Raw genomic sequence first — 19,435 nt, 5'->3', positions numbered from 1 at the left:
GTAATTCTAGAAGGGAGTGGCTTAGCCAGCGTCACTCAGCAACATCTATATAAATTGCCTAAACGCCTCTAGCAAGAAGATACCCATGACTGAGTGGCTGAAACATCCAGTGCTACAGGAAGATTGTGGCGTATCAGAAAACCTTTTATATGAAGGTAAGATGCATTACTAGTTCATGTTACCTGATTCTTTTGTGAACCGTTTAGCCTATTATTTAGTGGGAAACAATTCATGAAGCTTTGTGAAAGATATCATCTGTGGTACTCAAACGAATGGCAGCTTCAGTCACCATTTACAGCAACAGTGACTGGTGACTGAGTCTCTCACTCTGCTAAACATCCCCTTGTGTGTTACACGGAAGAAAACAAGCCGTACTCGGCATAACTGAGTGAGTACAGAACTGAACTGCTCCTTTAAGAGAAGGTGACCGGAAAGCATCTGCTGCTAAACCATTAAATGTAAATTACTGTTAAACGATGTTAAGTTTAATCAGCCGCTTATAACCTTAAATACAAATAAGGAATTGTTCTGTGGAGAAATTATTGTCATATCTGCACTTATTCAGTATTTGTTTTCACATTTATCATAAAACTTTGTGTTGGCAGGCTAATCATTTTTAACTACCACATCGTTTTTATAGATGTGAATTACTGTGTGTAAAGATATGTTCCTCACAACTGATGTCAATGTAGTCAGAAGGAAGTAAAAGTTCATCAAAATTAGAATGCGTAACAATTAAGCGTTTAAAACAAAAAAAGGGGGAAATTATGAAAGCTTGTTTCTGCCACAGAATAAAATTAATTTTTAAATAAATGGTAATTGCGACTTTTCATCTCCCAATTCTGAATTTAGTTTTTTACAATTGCTTGTTATAAAGTCAGAATTGTGGAAAAAAAGTCAGTCTTTTTTTCCTTAGAATTGGGACTTTATAACTCGCAATTGCAAATTTATATCTCCCAACTCTGAGAAATAAAGTCAGAATTGCGAGATTGTGGGATAAAAAGTCGTAATTATCTTTTAAAATGTTTTATTCTGTGGCGGAAACATGCTTTCCATAGTAAATGGATCTTATTCTAATTACAAATGATTTCTTTTCACAGGAATTTCATGCCTTCTGAGTCATGGCTCCTGTAGGAAATCATCTTAACCTTCAAATATTACAAGAGACGTTCAATCTGAGTGTGAGATGTCAGAAGTGCTGTCGAAAAAACAGTGCGATTTCATACTCCCTTAACCAGAATCAGATCATCCATAAGTGCTCAGAAAGCATCTTACTGGTCCGGCGGAAATGTCCCAATTCAGTGTGGAGGCCAGTTGCTCCCCTGCCACCCTTTCCCAGACCTTATAAGTATGTTGCTTGCTGGAACTACACTGAAGAACGTGGATGCACAACACATGGAAGTAGATGTTCCTTTGCTAGGTGCCCAGAGGAAGCATCGGTGTGGAACGTCATGAAGGATTTAAATCTGACAATTCCTCAGCTTGTGAATCTGATCAAACGAGACCAAAGGACACTGCAGTCAAGGCCTCAAGAGAAAGGAAGCTGCACATTATGTCAGGAACACTTCCGAGGCGACGAGGAATTCATGAACCATTGTTTCACGGTGAAGCACAGGAGACTGATCTTTGAAGATACTTCTCTGCAATGGAAGTACCGTGATCCGCCACCAACATACAAGGACCTGAAATTGTGTGAAAGGTATTTATATGACATCAGACATGCCAATAGATGTTTGCTTGTTTCGAAGCAAGTCAAAGCAGTCAAGTCACCTTTATTTTATAGCGCTTTATACATTGTTTCAAAGCAGCTTTAGGCAAGGCAAGGCAAGGCAAGTTTATTTATATAGCACATTTCATACACAATGGTAATTCAAAGTGCTTTACAGAAAGGAATTAAAATAATCACAAAATAAAAGCAAGGAAAATTAAAACAGTTCTAAAAGAAATTAAAAGAGTAAAAAGATAATACATAGATAAACTTCTAATCTGGCAAAACACCAGTGTATCATATTTTTCACAACTCCAAGTTTTACTCTGAGATTTTCCCATTGTGATTACACTGTGTCTGTGGTGTTCTTTTGGCGCGCCTAAGAAATCTATTGGATGTCTCCAATGGACCCGATTTCCCCCTAAAATCCAGTAGCACCTCAATGCAGTTCACAAGATCCAGGGGGCGGGGTTGGATCCACATCTAAGGGGTGGAGATGGGTAGGTTTAGGGGTGGGTTTAGGGATCAGGGGGTGGAGATGGGTAGGTTTAGGTATATGTAAGGTGGGAAATCCTCCCCCTGGATTTTGTGTTCTGCAGTGAGGACTATCTCCTAAAATCGGACAGGAGCAGCTCTAGGAATCAAAGGGTAACCTCGGGTTCACTGCCTCAATCAGTCTGCACCCCCAAAACCCATTTGTTCGGAAGCTCTAGGAATGGAGTCGATCCAGTCCGCTCCCCACAGAACCTCGAGTTTAATCACGTCAAACTCACTACTCCACCACAGACCCAGGCCATCAGCAGGGTTTCATCTCTCTTACCAAATTCTCAGTGACATTTGAGTTCAGTTTAGAATAAAAAGGAGGATCAAGAGAATCAAAAGAAGTAAGAATAACTAAAACAGTTTAGAATAAAAAATAAAAAATAAAATACAGTGCAAACATTCATCAGTTTACAGTGATCAACAGGCAAATAATGATTAAATGGTGCAAACATAGTTCAAATCGACTGTAATGCTAGCCTGGCAAGCCAGACCTACATCAAGATGTTAGGTCTAGCAACTCACCATTGGCACGGCTCAATCCGAAGGGCGGGATAAACGGTTGTCTTTCAAATTCCCTCTGCACGCAATAGGATAGCGCTACAACCAACCAGAGCGTTCTCCCACCAGCGGAGCTAGTTGATAGATTCAACTTTTGCCGTACCTGGTCGGAAAAACTCACAACACATCTTCCTTTTTAAGAATGACTTAAGTGCTGTTCTTTGTTCTTTTCTTGAAGAAAAGCTTAACTCCAAGTCCTCCAGACTCACGGCCAAAGCTGATTTGAAAGACCGCTGTTCGCCAGCAGCAGCAGCCATTCTTTGTTTTCAAGTAACAGGGAATTCACGCAGAACCATCACAACTCTGCCGTCATTATGTTAAGCCTGCCCACCGACTCTATATACGATTTGATTGGCCTGACTAGATTTTGGGTTTTCCAGCTCGAAAATCAACGGAGAGTTGCTAGACTACCCTGGCTGCAAAATAAATGTTGCTGCCGCTAGGGTGCGTCTAGATTTCTAGGCTACTGTAATGCAGCTCTATAAAGAAAAAAGTGTTACTGAAGTCAGTTCAGTGTTGATTCAGTTCTGTTGCAGCCTATACGTAAAGAAGCCAATAAAATGTCCTCCCATAGATCCCTGATATGCGAGTATGGGAAAAATTGCACAAAGGCACACAGTCGAGAGGAACTTCATGAATGGCAAAAAAGAATCAAGGCTACACGGAAAAAAGCCAGGGATGCAGCCGAGCTGGGATTGCTGTCCTATCAGGACATTCTTTTGGAGGAATACAGGCACAGCGACAACAAGAAAATTATTGTAAGTGGGCCATACAGTAATGAACCATGTATAATGTCATTAGTGGCACAATGCTAACGATTTTACTTCATTGGCTGATGCTAAATTAGTTGGCATATATTTAAAACCAAAGCTTGATTCTTACTGTACATATTTGCTTTTTACAACATCATAAACACTGATTGAATTAATATTCCTTCAGGTCAGCGACACCCTTCCTGATGTTTCTATCACCTGCGACCCAGATTTAGACAGTGTCTATGTTAGGAAAAAGGGAATACAGTGTACATGGAGTTTTACCATTATTTCTAAGGTTTGTGCATTAACTAATACTACAATATTTTCTCTTGTTTTTTTTTTTAGGAATTATGGGGTTCAAAGCAGTGTTTTGTGCCTATTGATCAGCTAAATGATCAATGAACCCTGAGAAATACCTTATCCTTATAAAAAAAGGATTTTTATTAGTTCGTTTTTATTACCAAGTCTATATGTTGTGTGGGATAAATATAATAATGTATAATCCAAATTTTTTTGAATTATGTAAACAGCTCTCTAATCTGCCAAACTGAAAACTGTAAAAAATAAATAAATAATAAATAAAAAAAAGTTGCTGCCTAAAAATTATAAGTACAATCAACTAAGATGTATAAGTAAATTTTAACTTAAAAAATGTGTTTTAATATCACTCTTAGTAAGGATAGTATGATCTCTGTATAATATCTTTAAATGCAAGATATTTAAAGTGTGCCTAAAGTATAGTTGCAATAGTTCCACTTAAGCACAATCAAAGTATATCTTTAGTTGGACCTCAGCACTATTAGTGCATTAAGTAAAGTGCATTAAGTACAAAATTAGTTGTTCCAAATTAGCAGACTTTATCAGTATACCCATTTAGTATACGAAAAGTACAAATGCAGGGTAGTTATTTTAAGTACATATGGAAATGTATTTGTAGTATACTTACATTTACATTTTAAATATATTTTGCTATTTTTTTTTCCGCTTGGGTTATTTTGATGATTAAAGTAATGTAAAAATATGTAATGTTGGTAGTGTTGGATAGCCACATCTGCAAAGACATTGATCTGTACTCTCAATTTGACTTAAATCCATCCAGGAACCTCTAGAAGTGATTGCTTTACTCAGACGGGAACAGGGGGCGAAATTCAGCCTCAGCAAAGACCCCCATGAGGAACTGTCATATTCCACTAGTGCTTGGTTTAAAAAGAATACTGAAGGTGAAGACTGAATGTTTCTTACAAAACCCAGAAAGAAACCTTACTTATTCATTCATTATTCAATAACAATGACTGTAAATTGTTTCTGCAGTGTATGAAATTCCAGTGTCCTTCAAATCTGACCAACCAGGCCTGTATGAGCAGTGGGTAGTGTTTGACTTCAATACGAGACCCGTACTGCGACAAAAACTCAAGGTCAGAGTTGGAGAGGATGAGTGTAATGGAACATGCCCAGCACCTGAGGTTCTGCAAGAAACTCCAGAGACTGCCAGGCATCTTGAGCCCTGGAATGAGGAAAGCCTGGAAGTCATTCCTTTTGTTGAAAGAGATGAGGCACAGAGAGAGCTGCTAAACAGATACCCACTCGTCAAGGAACTCCAGTCAATCAGTTTGATTAACCGTGAGAATTACAAACAGAGCATGCACACCTTTTTGTACCAGGAGGAAAAGGAAGAAGGTGAACTGCTTGCCAGGTAGAGTATATGTTTAGGTCTAAATCCAATATTTGACTATTGCAATTTATAACAACTCTAATGTACTCTCTTTGTTCCAAAATATTTTCAGGCTGAATCTACGAGGGACTGTGCATTTGGAAAATAAACTGTATGATTACAGGTTTGGATTGAAATTCGCTAATACGGGGGAACTTTTTGCGGCTGTGCCTGTGTCTCACCCACTCACCCCTGATGCCCCTCAAGGTTTCATAGTGAAAAGACAAGCTATCAGATCTCTTGTTCGTGTTGTGAAAAACGATAATTATCTTGGGCCTATTTATGAGGCTAACTTTCTGAAAGACACGACCACTGATACACAAGTACATCTACAGCTTTCCAAACACTGCTGCACTGATCTAAATCTGCAGAATGGAGAGCAATGTGAGATGGAAGTCCAGTACCAAATAAATCGTATATGGTTCTGCGAGATGCACAAGGCCATTGATGATCTCCCCGACTTGGACAAAGTTTTGCCTGATCTGAAAAACATCAACATCTGTATTTCTTGCCAGTCAGATCCCGAAGAGTTAAATGAGAAGCAGCAAGCAGCAATGAACTTTGTCCTGGGTGTAACGGACAACAGAAGCAGTATCCCACCTTTGTTGATCTATGGACCTTTTGGAACAGGGAAAACTCGAACCCTTGCAAAGATGGCCCAGGTTCTTGTGCAGCAACCACAGAACAAAATCCTGATTTGCACACACACAAACAGGTAAGGCATTGTAATTCTGTGACACAGAACACTCAGAATAACTTGAAATTCAATGTTGATTTATGCTGGTTAGTGCTTGTTTGGTTTTGGGATAGCTGGTGGACCAGCATTGTTAAAAAAAGTCATGTGGAGGCACTGGGCTTCCAACATTTGCTGGTCTTTTCAACAGATCAGTGGCCTGTCATATAGGCCTACATTTGTTTAAAATACATTTGCATTCCTGTAGCTCAAACAGTAGAGTATTCATAAGCTGATAAAATTAATACCTTAAAGGCAATGTCCCTTTGCATAAAAATGTCTGCCAAATGCATTGTTCTAAATGTTTAATTGTACCAGCTGCTATTATTATTATTTTTTTCCCAATGCAGTTCAGCTGATCTTTATATAAGAGGTCACTTCCATGAATATGTAACAACTGTTCATCACGAAGCCAAACCTTTGAGAATCAAGGCAATGGAAAGCTATCTCAGATCCACTGATCCTATCATTCTACCGTACTGCCATTTATCCAAAGCCGGCAATCAATTTGAGTTTCCTGATAAAGCTGTTCTAGATTCCACAAGAATCATCATAACAACAACCGCGCTGGCCCGTTTCTTCCATGACATGAAGCTACCTGAAAACTACTTCAGCCACATTCTGATTGATGAAGCTTCTCAGATGTTGGAGTGTGAGGCTCTTAATGCATTGGGCTTGGCTGGTAAAAATACACGTGTTGTTTTAGCAGGAGATCACATGCAGATGGGACCCAAGCTCTTCTCTGTGAGACAAGACAAATGCTCAGAACATACCCTGCTCAATCGCCTCTTCTATTACTACCAAGCTGAAAACAACAGTGCTGCTAAACAAAGTCGAATCATTTTCAATGAAAACTACCGCTCCACAAAGGACATTGTGGATTTTGTGTCAACACATTTTTATGTGGGAAAGACCGATGTGATCAAGGCTAAAGGAGATGTGCCTCCTCATCCACACCAGCATGCCTTGCAGTTCCATCATGTAAGAGGAGAATGCTTTTTGGATTCAACAAGCATGTCCTGGTTCAATCCGGAACAAATTCTAAGTGTTGTTGACATTGTGCAAGGAATAATGGAGGAATGGCCGCAGGAGTGGGGTGATAAAGATCCAGAATCAGTCTGCGTCCTTTCTCAAGGCAGACAGGTATCAAACATATTGCTATTCACCAATTTATGCTGCAAATTCATCTAATTCCTGTCAGTGTGTTTTTACCAGATGCTTTTGCCTCTTTTGTGTTTCAGGTGTTGGAAATACGGCAAAGACTGCGTCAGCTTAGACTGCCCCGTTTCACTGTGGAGAATGCCGAAAATGTGCAAGGTAAGGATGATGCATTACTCAAATGTAATGCTATGCCATGATTATGTGCAAACATTCTAGTATTCATGGTTATGATTCACAGTGAGAGCATACTGCCTTTTCCCATATTTTGCAGGAAAACAATTCAGAGTCATTGTGATTTCCACTGTGCACACCAAGGACAGCCTATTGGAGACGGACCGGACCTGTCTTGAGTTTTTCAATGACATGCGAGTGTTGAATACTGTTATGACAAGAGCCCAATCCCAAATAATTGTTGTTGGAGATGCAGCTGCAATTTCTTGCCATCAGTTCGGTATGTGCTGGAGACTATGGAGATCTTACATAGAGTACTGCATCAACAAGGGAAGTGCCCATGACTTTAGCTTGGATTCTTTGAAACAAGATCTCCTTGAGATATCTGAGCTCTGCAGAAGTGAGGATGAAGAGAGTAGTGATAGTGAATCAACTACATCTGAAATACTAGACACAGAAGACCCAATACTTCAAGAGCTTCTTGATGAGAGCAAAGACATCAATGTTGCATTGACCGAGGAAGGCTTATTTCCCATTTTTACCAATGGGCATCTTGTCAGTAATGTGAACAACGAGATTACAGAAGCAGATGAAGAGCAATTGTTTACTAGCTCTACAATCCACAAACACTGTGAGCTAGTCAAAGAGAATCATATGTGTGGTTATGCAGTACCACTTGACGAGCCGACTCTGAGAATCGATATCAAGGGTAGAAAGAATATGGGAGAGGCATTCCCTGGAGACAAAGTAACAGTGGAGATCCTGAGTGAGAAATCAGATCACCCTATTGGAAAAGTAATCAACATCCTTGAAAGTGCAGATACTGTCAAAGAATTTGTCTGCACCCTTGAAAGATATGACAATCAAGTGATGACACCTATCAACAAATGCATCACCAAAATCTACACACCATTTTCAAAGGACAAACCAGACCACATTGCCGTACGAAATCCAGACAACTGCCATATAAAGAGTTTCATCAAAATAAATGAGGAAGCACGTAGAAAATACCTCTTTGTTGTCAAAGTCCTTAAGTGGAGAAAGAATAGCAGTTTTCCCTTGGGGATAGTTGTGAGTGTGTTTCCAAAAATAACAACTATAGATGATGGATTGAATGTACTCGAAATCGAGTTCCAGTTGAGGAGGACACTTTCTTCATCTTTGAAAAAACAGATGCAAGACTTTCAAGGTCTCAGTTTATTTGAAGATGGACGAAGAGATTTTCGCATGCTCCCAACATTCACCATCGATCCTGCTGATTCACAAGACCTTGATGATGCAATCAGTGTACGGGATTTAGGTGAGTACTATGAAATCGGAGTTCACATTTCTGATGTTGCAAGCTTTGTGGCTAAAGACAGTGAACTGGACAAATATGCAAGACAGCTGTGCACTACATTCTATCCACGTGGGAAGGAGCCAATACACATGTTCCCTAAAGAATTGAGTGCCAATTTCTTCAGTTTAATCCCAAACCGTGACAGACGAGCAATCTCCTTGATAATAGAAGTAGATGCAAAAACAAACTGCATAAAGAGAAGATTTTTCTTCAAGTCAATCATTCACTCCAAGAGGAAGTTTTCCTATGATGAAGCTGAGGACATCCTTGAAAACAATCATCAGCATTCTGACCCACTTGAAATCTGCCTTGTGAAAGCATGGAACTTTGCTCAAGTTCACAGGAGATACAGGACACAGCAAAGCTGGTGCTACAAACAGCCAGATGAGGACGTAACCCTTGGAAGAAGACAATCTCACCAAATGGTGGAAGAGCTGATGGTCATGTTTAATCACACAGTTGCTGAACGCCTTCTGTTTGATGAAACAACAAGGAGCATAACTCCACTGAGATGTCAGGACAGGCCAAAAAGTGAAAAAATTACTGACCTCTTTGACAAAAATGCATCCTTGATTCCACTATCTGTTCATTTCTCAAGTCGAGCTCATGAGAGTGAACAAGTGTCTCGTGAACTGAATAACCAAGGTTTGATTCGCTACAAAGCCATGCCGACCCCTCAGGCTGACATTTTTTATTCTGAAACCTTCCCTATATTAAAATCACTTTTGAGATGCCTGAAGACAGCAGCAGAGCAGAAAAATATCTACAAAATAATTGACTTTGTTACAACTGATGACATTCACCCCCAACTTCTCCCTTTTGCTATTGCATTTAGGAGACTGTTTCACAAAGCATGTATTCTGCGCTCAAACTCAACACATGTCTCAAGAACTGGACACTATGATTTAGATCTTGACAGCTATACATGGGCTTCATCTCCAGTCCGCAGATACATAGATGTTATCGTGCAGCGCCTTCTTCATTCTGTGATCGACAAGACAAACAATAGGTACACAGCTCATGACATTAACATGTCTTGCATGGAATTTTCCAGGAAAAATGATCAACAGTCGGCATATGAGAGGAAAGCAAATGCTCTACATTTTGCATTAAAACTGTCAACCCAAAGTGAAAGGAAGGTGGCGTACATTGTGGAGCTCAATCAGTCAGGGTCAAACTTCAGAGTATCCTTCCCACTTAACAGGGCCTCTATATCAGAAAACTTAGACATTATGTACAGGGATCTTCAGCTGGCAGATCAACCAGAATTTGATGAAACAAACAAATGCATGATCTTGAAATGGGTGCGAAGGATATATTCATTCTCCAATCCTCACATCCATGCAGAAGTCAAACAACAAAATCCAAACTCAGTCATGGCCTATGTCCCTACAAAGTCCTGGAAATGCCTAGCAGCTGCTGTTAGAGAAGAAAACTGGGACATAATGTTTCCCCTGATTGAGAAGCTTGAAAATAGCTCAACAATCCATACAAGACAATTCCAGGAAAGACTGAGAAACTCTAAAGGTTCAGAAAAATCTGATCCCATGCACTCTGAGCATTATGCCGAACTGTCGCTGAGAATAAAGCAAGGTGAGGCAGTCGAGGTGCAGCTAGGTACAGCCGCAGCTCGAGGATTATGGACACCAGCAATTCAGCTGTTTGTTGTGCATCCAAAATTTGAGATTTGTTTGGATCATGTGAAAGATCCAATCAAGTGTTTTTCAAAATATGCGTTACTCTCATCAAGGAATTCATACAACTCGTACATGGATTATCAGGCAATATGGAAGCCTTTGTGTGAAATGGAGTCAGCCTCCAGTGCTGTGGCCGAAAATGAGAGCATTCTTATTGAAGATGTAGCCTTGAAATGGGAAACCTCTCCTCAAAAAAACCTTAAAGGTTTTTTTCTCCTCCCACTTGACAAGAAATCTCAGTGGTCTATTGAATGTGACCTGAGGGAAAGTTTTCTCTGCATTCGAACTAAGATTCACCAAAGTCAGAGTGGTCCCTTTCTGGAAAACAATCAGTGCACAGCTCTCATGGATGTTCCTTCTATCACTTGGATGGCCCATGGCATAATTACAGAAGTTGAAGAAACAGACTCCAAAGAACCAAAGAACTTACGAATTGATTTTCTGATTAACCACATGCCCATGACAAATATTCCAGAAGCGATATTCTGCGAGAAGACAAGGTTTACTCTGGAGCTGATTACAAAGCTTCTGCCAGATGTGTAAGACTACAAATCATGTATACTATAGCTGACTAAAATGTTCAAAAATACAGACTGATTAATTTTAAAGCTACTCTTTTGAGTATATTTATAAACGGTATAGTTTAATGTGTGTCCTTCAATTATGAGCACATCTTCAAACAATATATGTAAGCTTCATTAATTGTTATGCTTCTTTGCAGGCGTAAAGAGAATGCAATTAGCAGTCTTACCAAAGCTAACAACCTTGTGAAAACAATTGCCATGGGCAGGAAAATCAACTCTGGAGGTACTACAGTTTCTCTTTTAATGCCTCTTTGTAACATCTTGCATAGCCTATCTATATTTTATATTACTTACATAAAATATAGATAGTTTATTTCTTTTAAACTATAGTGACTTACAGTACGAGCCATTTTCTTTTCAAAATCTCTTCAAATGTAGTTTAATTTTATTTAACACTATACATCTCCTCAAAGGATGTACCAATCCGGAGCAGAACCCAGCCAGATTTGAGATTGACAATTATCTCCCTTCTGGGTTTTCCCATCTTAACAACAGTCAATGTAAAGCTATAAGAGAAGCACTGACCAACCCGTTCACTCTTATCCAAGGACCACCAGGTGAGAGATGTTTTCTTACCTTCTTTGGTTTCACAAAGGCTATTGTAAGTTGTAGTCCTTTCCTGCTATACTATTGTTGTGCATTTTCACAGGGACTGGAAAAACTGTCGTTGGTGTCCATATTGTGTACTGGATGCTCAAGAATATCCAACAGCTTCCAACCTCCAGTTCACAAAAGAAGAGAGCTATTCTGTACTGTGGCCCTTCAAATAAATCTGTTGATGTTGTAGCAGGTACATTTTACAAATCGTGTAAAAAAAATACAGTTGTTTTGCATATTGGCAAAGTAGTAGGTCATTCAAATATTAAGAATTTTGAATATTCAGAAGTATGTACTGTAAATATTGCAGAAATAGTAAAAGCAGTATAGTAATATCTAGAATTCTATTCCATATAGCCAATTATTATTTATGACATTTGGGGCCAGATTTACTAAACAGGGCAAATTAGCGTGAGAGCGCAATTCCAAAAAAGCGCCGATGGGAGTGTAAAGTTCTGCGTGTGATCTACTGACAACTCGCAAATTAAAGAACACAGACGCAATCAGATCATTTCCATAATAACCAACGCAATCTACCAGTTAGCGTCTGGTTTAAGACATGCTTTTTTTGGGCAGTAAATAATGGCACAAACACCGGTAAATTGACCAGAGCAAACTTTAGTAAATCACCTTGCGTAATTCATTTAAATACTCTCCTCCCATGAATTTTGCACCTAAGAGGGAAACTCCTACAAATGCATATGCAATAAGGTCAGCCACCAAAATAACACTGTCCACGCCTTTTCAGCGCAAATGTTTAACTGCGTGTCTTTAGTAAATCCTGACAGTAGTTTTTTAACACCAAAAGCAGGTGTGTGCTGGCGTAAGCTGTTAGTAAATCTGGCCCTTGGTTAGTTTGATGCCACTAGTGAGGCAGATGTTACATGATTCCCTTTTAAAGAACATTACCTGACCGATGATCACTGCAAATTTAACTGGTTATTCAAATGTATTGCAGGTCATCTCCTAAAACTTAGAGAAGATGTTCGACCTCTCAGAATCTACAGCAGTCAGATGGAGATGTTGGAGTTTCCTTACCCAGACTCCAATCTTAAGCTGTCACGCAATTCTAAAAGAGGGGAAAAACCAAACACTGAACTCAGGTATTCCCCAAATATTGTCCATTAATCACTTATTTGGGTGAATATAATATTTATCAGTGTTTATGTATTTAAACCTTGATTTCCATGAACACATTTTTATTGTTGCTGTTTTATTAGTTCCATTGCATTACACCACCTGATTCGAAAGGCTGGCAACAGATATTCCGCTCAAATACAAGCATTCGATTTGAAAATCGGAAGAGGAGATCAACTCACTCCTGAAGAAAAACAACTGTATGTATGGCTCAATATCTCTTTCTGGTTCCTAATTATTGTTTCTTGCTGTTGGGAATTGTTTGGACACAAGTATTAAAGTGCACATGAGTTGCAAAACAAAAACTTTTTTTGTTTTAAAGCTACAAAGACACCCTCAAATTGGCTCGAAAACACGAATTACTGCAGCACGATGTCATCTTGTGCACTTGCACTGCAGCCTCACACCCTGCCTTAGTTGAAACCCTCGACTTAAAACAGATCATCATTGATGAATGTGCCATGGCAACTGAACCTGAAGCCTTTATTCCTCTAGTGGCTCATAAACCAGAGCAGGTATGAATGCAAACCAAAGTTCTTTTTAGACAAACAGTAAAACCTGGATATTAGCAGCATGGATTGGTTGAATAACAAACATTAAAAGTTACTGGAGGCTTCACCTCAGTCAACATTCACATCAATATGGGTAAAACGGATAGTATTCTATTTTCACTATGTTTGCAATGACTACAACATGCATTACTGTAGTTGAATCCACTTCTGGGTTCTTATACTATTATTTTCTTGTTGTAGATTGTTCTTCTGGGCGATCATATGCAGCTGCAACCTGTAGTGCACTGTGATGTGGTGGAGCGATTGGGAATGAGCAAATCTCTTTTCGAACGTTACATGGAGAAAGCATTCATGCTTGACACTCAGTACAGAATGGTAATAAATGATCAGAATATAGCTTTAACACTGTATCTGTATCTACAAATTTCTTTCAGTTGTTTGTTCTTTGCTTTAGGTGTGGTTCTGTTGTTTTTTTATTTAGCAATATAATTTTTTATCTAGTGATATTAAACAATGATCTAATCAATTACACCCTAGCAGTTCTATTGTTATAGTTTCACTTTGTCTCTTACAGCAAGAAGACATCTGTGCATTTCCATCTCAGGAGTTCTATGCAGGAAAGTTGAAAACCGGAACTCGACCCAAACCAAGTCTCTTCCATGCTAAATCAAGGCAAACATGCATAGTCTTTGGTCATGTTGAAGGAAAGGAGAAAAGTCTGCTGGTCAGAACTGAACAGGGGAATGAAAATTCAAAGGCAAATGTGGAAGAGGCAGAAGAAGTGGTAAGTTAGAAGTGCAGTAGGCTGAAATAGTGTATCTGGGCTATAGTGCAAACTAAACTCTATTGCCTATTAATTTACACACGTTCATTAATTCATTCATTTTGTATGTTGCTACAAGTATAATACGTGTGTTTGTTTAGAAAGTAAAAGAAGGAACCATTATCTAAGATCATACACCTAAAACCTCTGTATGTAGTACTCCAACATAGCATAAAATACAGCATATTATTACGATATTTAAGCAAAAGATGGTTTCATATACATTCAAAGGTCTGGGCTAAGCCTCAAATATCCACTGACCCTACTAGAACCGCTCATGATGATCACTCATTTAGATATTTCACATAGTAGTTGCTACTATTGTCTCTCATTTCACTCCATGGTTTCTATAACAGGAGCTAGAATAGTTAATTAGCGCCATCTTGCGATTAAAAATAGTCACTATGATTAAAAAATGATCTCAAAGTATAATAGTTATTTTAACCTGACGGCTGACACATCAACAGGCGGCTTCATCCATCTTTAAAGCATGCGTCAAAATAAAACTTACAAAATATGACAACCGTTTCCAAATAAACGAACAAATTATGTGTAACTAAAGTTATTTTTTACAAAAAATTGATATTATTAAACATACTTACCTTCAAACTCCAACTGATGCAGAGAGCATTAGATTTACACTCTTCCAGATTCTCCTCAGACCGTGATTTGGGCGGCAAACCGGCAAGTGTTGTCGGTTAAGTTTCCTAGGAGACATGACGACGACTACTCAAAGCGCGCAAAACATTCAAATTTCAGGACGTTGTTATCCTAAACTGACGTTATTGGATGTATTTATAAATATATAATATTTATGTATATATAAACTATATAAATATAACTGAACATAACTTTAAATAAAAAAGATATATTGATTGTAAAGACTGTAAAATTATTTATAAAACGTAATTATATCCAGATATCTGTTGATCTAGATCAGCGCTGTAAAATGTAAAAGACATCACTTGACCACCTCGTCTTACAATATCAAAGAGACACATGGGAAATGATAAGATAAATAAAATAATGTAATAAATAAATGATATTTAAATGTCTAAACCCTACCTATTTCTATTTAATGTTTTAAATCCCACTATTTCCACCAAATAAAATTAACTTTTTTATTTAAAATGTATTTATTTATTTGTTCATTCATTCATTCATTAAAAAACATTTTGCTGTAACACTTAAATCGTTTTTCCAACAGGTGCGGATCGCCATTCTTTTGACTCAGGCTGGGATACAGACGAAGGACATCGCCATCCTCACACCATATAATGCTCAAGTTAAGACCATTAGTGAATCCCTTTTCTATAATGGTATATTTGACATCACAGTCAACACCATCATGAGGAGTCAAGGTAATAACGTTTTTAACAAATGCCATTTTACATCAATGGACCATTCTGGACCCATGATAGAACATTAAAATAAATATATGCATGTATGCATAACATAATGTGTAGGGCACAACTAAGTAGAGCTTGTTTTAACTTTGTAATTATTGAGCAAGGCATTCATACTTTCTAAGCTGTGTTTATAAATGTTTTTACACTTGATATCGTTTGTTTCTGTATTAAGGCATATATAGCCAATATTATTTCTGATCTTTTCTCTTTTTCTTTGTTTGGCCACAGGAAGTGAGTGGAAATATGTCATCATGTCAACTGTGCGCTCCTGTCCAAAGTCTGACATAGAGAGACAACCAACGAAATCCTGGATTATGAAACGACTTGGATTCATCACGGACCTACACCAGGTTAACGTGGGCATTACCAGGGCACAAGAAGGACTGTGCATCATTGGTTAGTTTACTGATGAAGAAACAAATAATGTGTGAATCTAATACAATTTGATCTGTTACACCTGCTATTTGAATTATGCAAAATAATGCACAAATCACAGTCATTTTTGTCTCTTATGTGGGGTCCGGTATCGTTTGAAATTTGGCGATTCTGATTCTACTTATGAAATTCCTTATTATTATAAGCATTCCAATATGATTAAAAAAAAAAAAGTCAGACATTAATATCAAACATTTGTTCTGTCTTTTTGCAAAACTTTCTGTTGCAGCTGAATACCACGAACAAAAATCAGCAGCCTAAAAAACAACTAATAATAACTAATAAACTAGACTAATATTAATTTCAAACATTATTAAAGACAAATATACAGTCAGTAACACAATAAGTCAAGTCACCTTTATTTATATAGCGCTTTTTACAGCGCTATGTAACAGATACGGACAAATAAGCAAATTAAAGCACAAATAAATACTGTAAAATAATAATACAGATTAATTCTTACTAGAATTCAGTCAAGAGTGTTTTTCTTTTGTTCTTTGATTAAGCTTAATGACAGACAGCAGCAGGTTTATTAGGCTGCTGTCACTTTAAGAGCGGATGCATTTTCTTTCTCAACTGTTTACGTTCACTTAAGACAAAACCAACGGTGTTTACAGGGATATTTTGACATCATTTTGTGTGTATTTGTCCGTCCAAGCGCAGGAAGACGTGAAAGAGAACTCATTCACTATTCATGCATTATATGCGAGTGCCGAATTGAGCTCTCTTTCATGTCTTCCTGCACTCAAATGGTTTAAAACCACATTAAAATGTGCTCAAATTAAAATTTTATGACAAGTCTCCTGACCGACTTTCGATTCCCGACCCTACTCTTACGCATAATAATGAGTATTATTCAGTCCTAACAATAATTTCAAAGCAATATGGGTATTATTTATCTTAATCTAGTGCAGTTTGTGTGAATAGTTTCAGGGTTATTAAGCCAAATGCCATTATAATGACACAATAAACCTCGTTTTGATTTATCCTCATTATAAATTTTGTAATTATCAACAGGTATAATGTCTGGATCGCAGTGCCTTAATTCTGGTATTTTGACAGGTAATGAGAACTTGCTGCGCTGCAGTGTCTTGTGGAGAAGACTTCTGGATCATTATCAGGAGAAAGGATGTGTAGTGAATCCTCAGGACATCCAGGTTCAGAGACTCAGGAGAACTGTGAGAAGATGATGTGTAGCTGAAGTTTCTTTTTGTAGCTGTATTTACTTTATTCTCTAGCGGTGTTACATGTGCAATCATATACTCTACTGTACATCCACTCATTTATGCATTACCGTGGTAAATCAGGGAACATTGTATCCGTATGTTAATCTATGCTATTGTTATACATTAATATTATAAAATAACCAATCTTGGAAGGCACTTTAGTATATATTACCTTTTATTTTTTAAATATTAAATATATTTAAATTTTGTGTCCGATTTATGTTATAATTTGATCGTATTAAACTTTTCATTTTAATGCCAGAATTTTTGTAAAGTTTTAAGAGAACTGTAAAGCACATTGTATTTGTTAAAAAAACAAACAAATTTTGTATATAAAAAACAAAGTTATTGGGATTTTTGTCCGTGTAATTATGAAATATATATTAATTTGAGCACTTTAGCACCACTAGGTTATGACTTTTATCTATATACTTGCAATGTTCAAATTCGACCACTTAGTGGTGCTATACTTGCATATAAAGCCAATAGTAAGGCAATTAGTAACTGTGTACATGACATGTGTTTGGATTCTGTTGATTTGAGATGTTGTTGAATATTTTGTACCAAAACTAGTGAAACAAGTTTTCACCATGTGTCAGAAAATGTTCTGATGTGTTATAGATGAAGAACCTTAACGTTACACTGTGTTTTCTTCTTCTTCTTTTTTTTTTTTACATGTATAAGGATGTATCTGTGTCACTAATTTATTTAATAGTTTATGCTTAATGTACGGCTCTTTACTTAATTTGCACAACAGCACATACAGCTGCAAAATGAAGGGGTGAATTCGGGTGTATTGGGACACTTTCCCCAGGGAATCATCCTGAAAGTCACTAATAAAAATCTGTGAATGTGATTGATTATATCTGTCTCAAATGCTTTTTTCCTTCACTAATGTCACCGTTCTTCATGTCTGAAGTGTGTTTGAATCAGGTGATTTCTACTGTGAATGAAGTCAGTTCTCCTCAAGTTTACACAGGTGAAGAGAAGAATCATAATCTTCAACACTACTGTTGATTTATCATTTCAAACCCAAGAAACTTCTGTCATGTCCAAATACTTTTTGGGGCCACTGTCTATATTTTGATAACACACACACACACACACAGATAGAGAGAGAGAGAGAGAGAGAGAAGGGTGTTATAAGGGGGAGACAGACGCCAGGCCGGTTTGGAAAAGACTCTGAGGAGAGCTGTGGTTTTGCGGGAGTGTGACGAGACATGGCAAGAAGAAAGAGAGAATCCACTGATGAAGGCAGAAAGGAGTGGATAAACGGAGGAAAGACATTACTGGAGAAGCACAATTGTTTAAAATATAAAGATCTGTTTTGAGAGAATATCTTGACATATCTTGACAATATCTTGATTTTCTCTTTATGGGAGAAAAATAAACTTGAACAAATGTATATATATATTGTTTTTGGAGAAAATTTGTTCCCTTTAAGATATATATATATATATATATATATATATATATATATATATATATATATATCAGAGGAGAACTGACTTCATTCACAGTAGAAATCACCTGATTCAAACACACTTCAGACATGAAGAACAGTTGATACTTCAGTAAATGCATCTTGTTTTAAGGATATTTACAGTAGATATTTTGAATAAAACAAGACAAGACTTGCAGTGCATTGCATGAAAAGTGTGTGTCAACAAACTGTGAACTTGTGCATGTGTGTATGAGAATAGTGCATTTCTTAGGCTGACTTTTTTGAATTGCACACATGTGCGTGTGTGTGCATGTGTTGTTTGTGTGAGTGTGTGCATGTGTTTGTTTGTGTGTGTGAGTGTGCGTGCGTGCGTGCGTGCGTGCATGCGTGTGTGTGTGTGTGTGTGTGCGTGTGTGTGTGTGTGTGTGTGTGTGTGTGTGTGTGTGTGTGTCTCATTAGGCTGTGAGAGGTTGGAGCTGCAGCAGGCCGTCTCTTCTCACCGCAGTCTTTGATGGGGTTCAATCAGCGCCACATGAGACGGAGGAGAGATGAAGTGGAGAATGGAGGGAAAAGATGTGGGATGAAAAGTAGGAGCAATATATATATATAAAGAAGGGGGACTCGGGGGAAATCGTTTTAATGCATGATGATGAAATTCAGGACATCAGGGTCTCATGCTTGGTCCATTCTCACTTTTTATGGTCCATTTCTTGATAATTATAGTTATTATATTATTTATGTTTAATTTAGCTGACAGGCAAGTCATTTGTGTAATTTATGATATTATTATTTTTTTTAAATAGTGATTGTTTCCAAACAGTTTTCAAACAGACTATTCCATCTGCCTTTGTTGTCATTCTTCGGGGTTCTAAATAGAACCCAAGGGTTCTTG

General features: G+C 37.8%; 1 protein-coding gene across 1 annotated transcript; it reads left to right on the top strand.

The window, feature by feature from the left end:
- Positions 1 to 17,955, top strand: helz2a (helicase with zinc finger 2a). Its single transcript, XM_082136295.1, has 21 exons — positions 1 to 155; positions 1,101 to 1,699; positions 3,384 to 3,567; positions 3,749 to 3,859; positions 4,664 to 4,784; positions 4,876 to 5,257; positions 5,349 to 5,990; positions 6,359 to 7,151; positions 7,250 to 7,325; positions 7,441 to 10,915; positions 11,098 to 11,183; positions 11,374 to 11,517; positions 11,610 to 11,750; positions 12,516 to 12,660; positions 12,778 to 12,894; positions 13,017 to 13,209; positions 13,447 to 13,581; positions 13,781 to 13,990; positions 15,237 to 15,390; positions 15,667 to 15,834; positions 16,936 to 17,955. Exons 2-21 carry the CDS (start codon positions 1,122 to 1,124, stop codon positions 17,061 to 17,063), a joined length of 7,983 nt encoding a protein of 2,660 aa, XP_081992421.1. The 5' UTR covers positions 1 to 155; positions 1,101 to 1,121; the 3' UTR covers positions 17,064 to 17,955.
- Positions 17,956 to 19,435: the final 1,480 nt, after the last annotated feature.

Source organism: Leuciscus leuciscus, assembly GCF_965113295.1.
Source record: "Leuciscus leuciscus genome assembly, chromosome: 14".
Taxonomy (NCBI): domain Eukaryota; kingdom Metazoa; phylum Chordata; class Actinopteri; order Cypriniformes; family Leuciscidae; genus Leuciscus; species Leuciscus leuciscus.
This window is presented reverse-complemented; position numbering and strand designations above follow the sequence as displayed.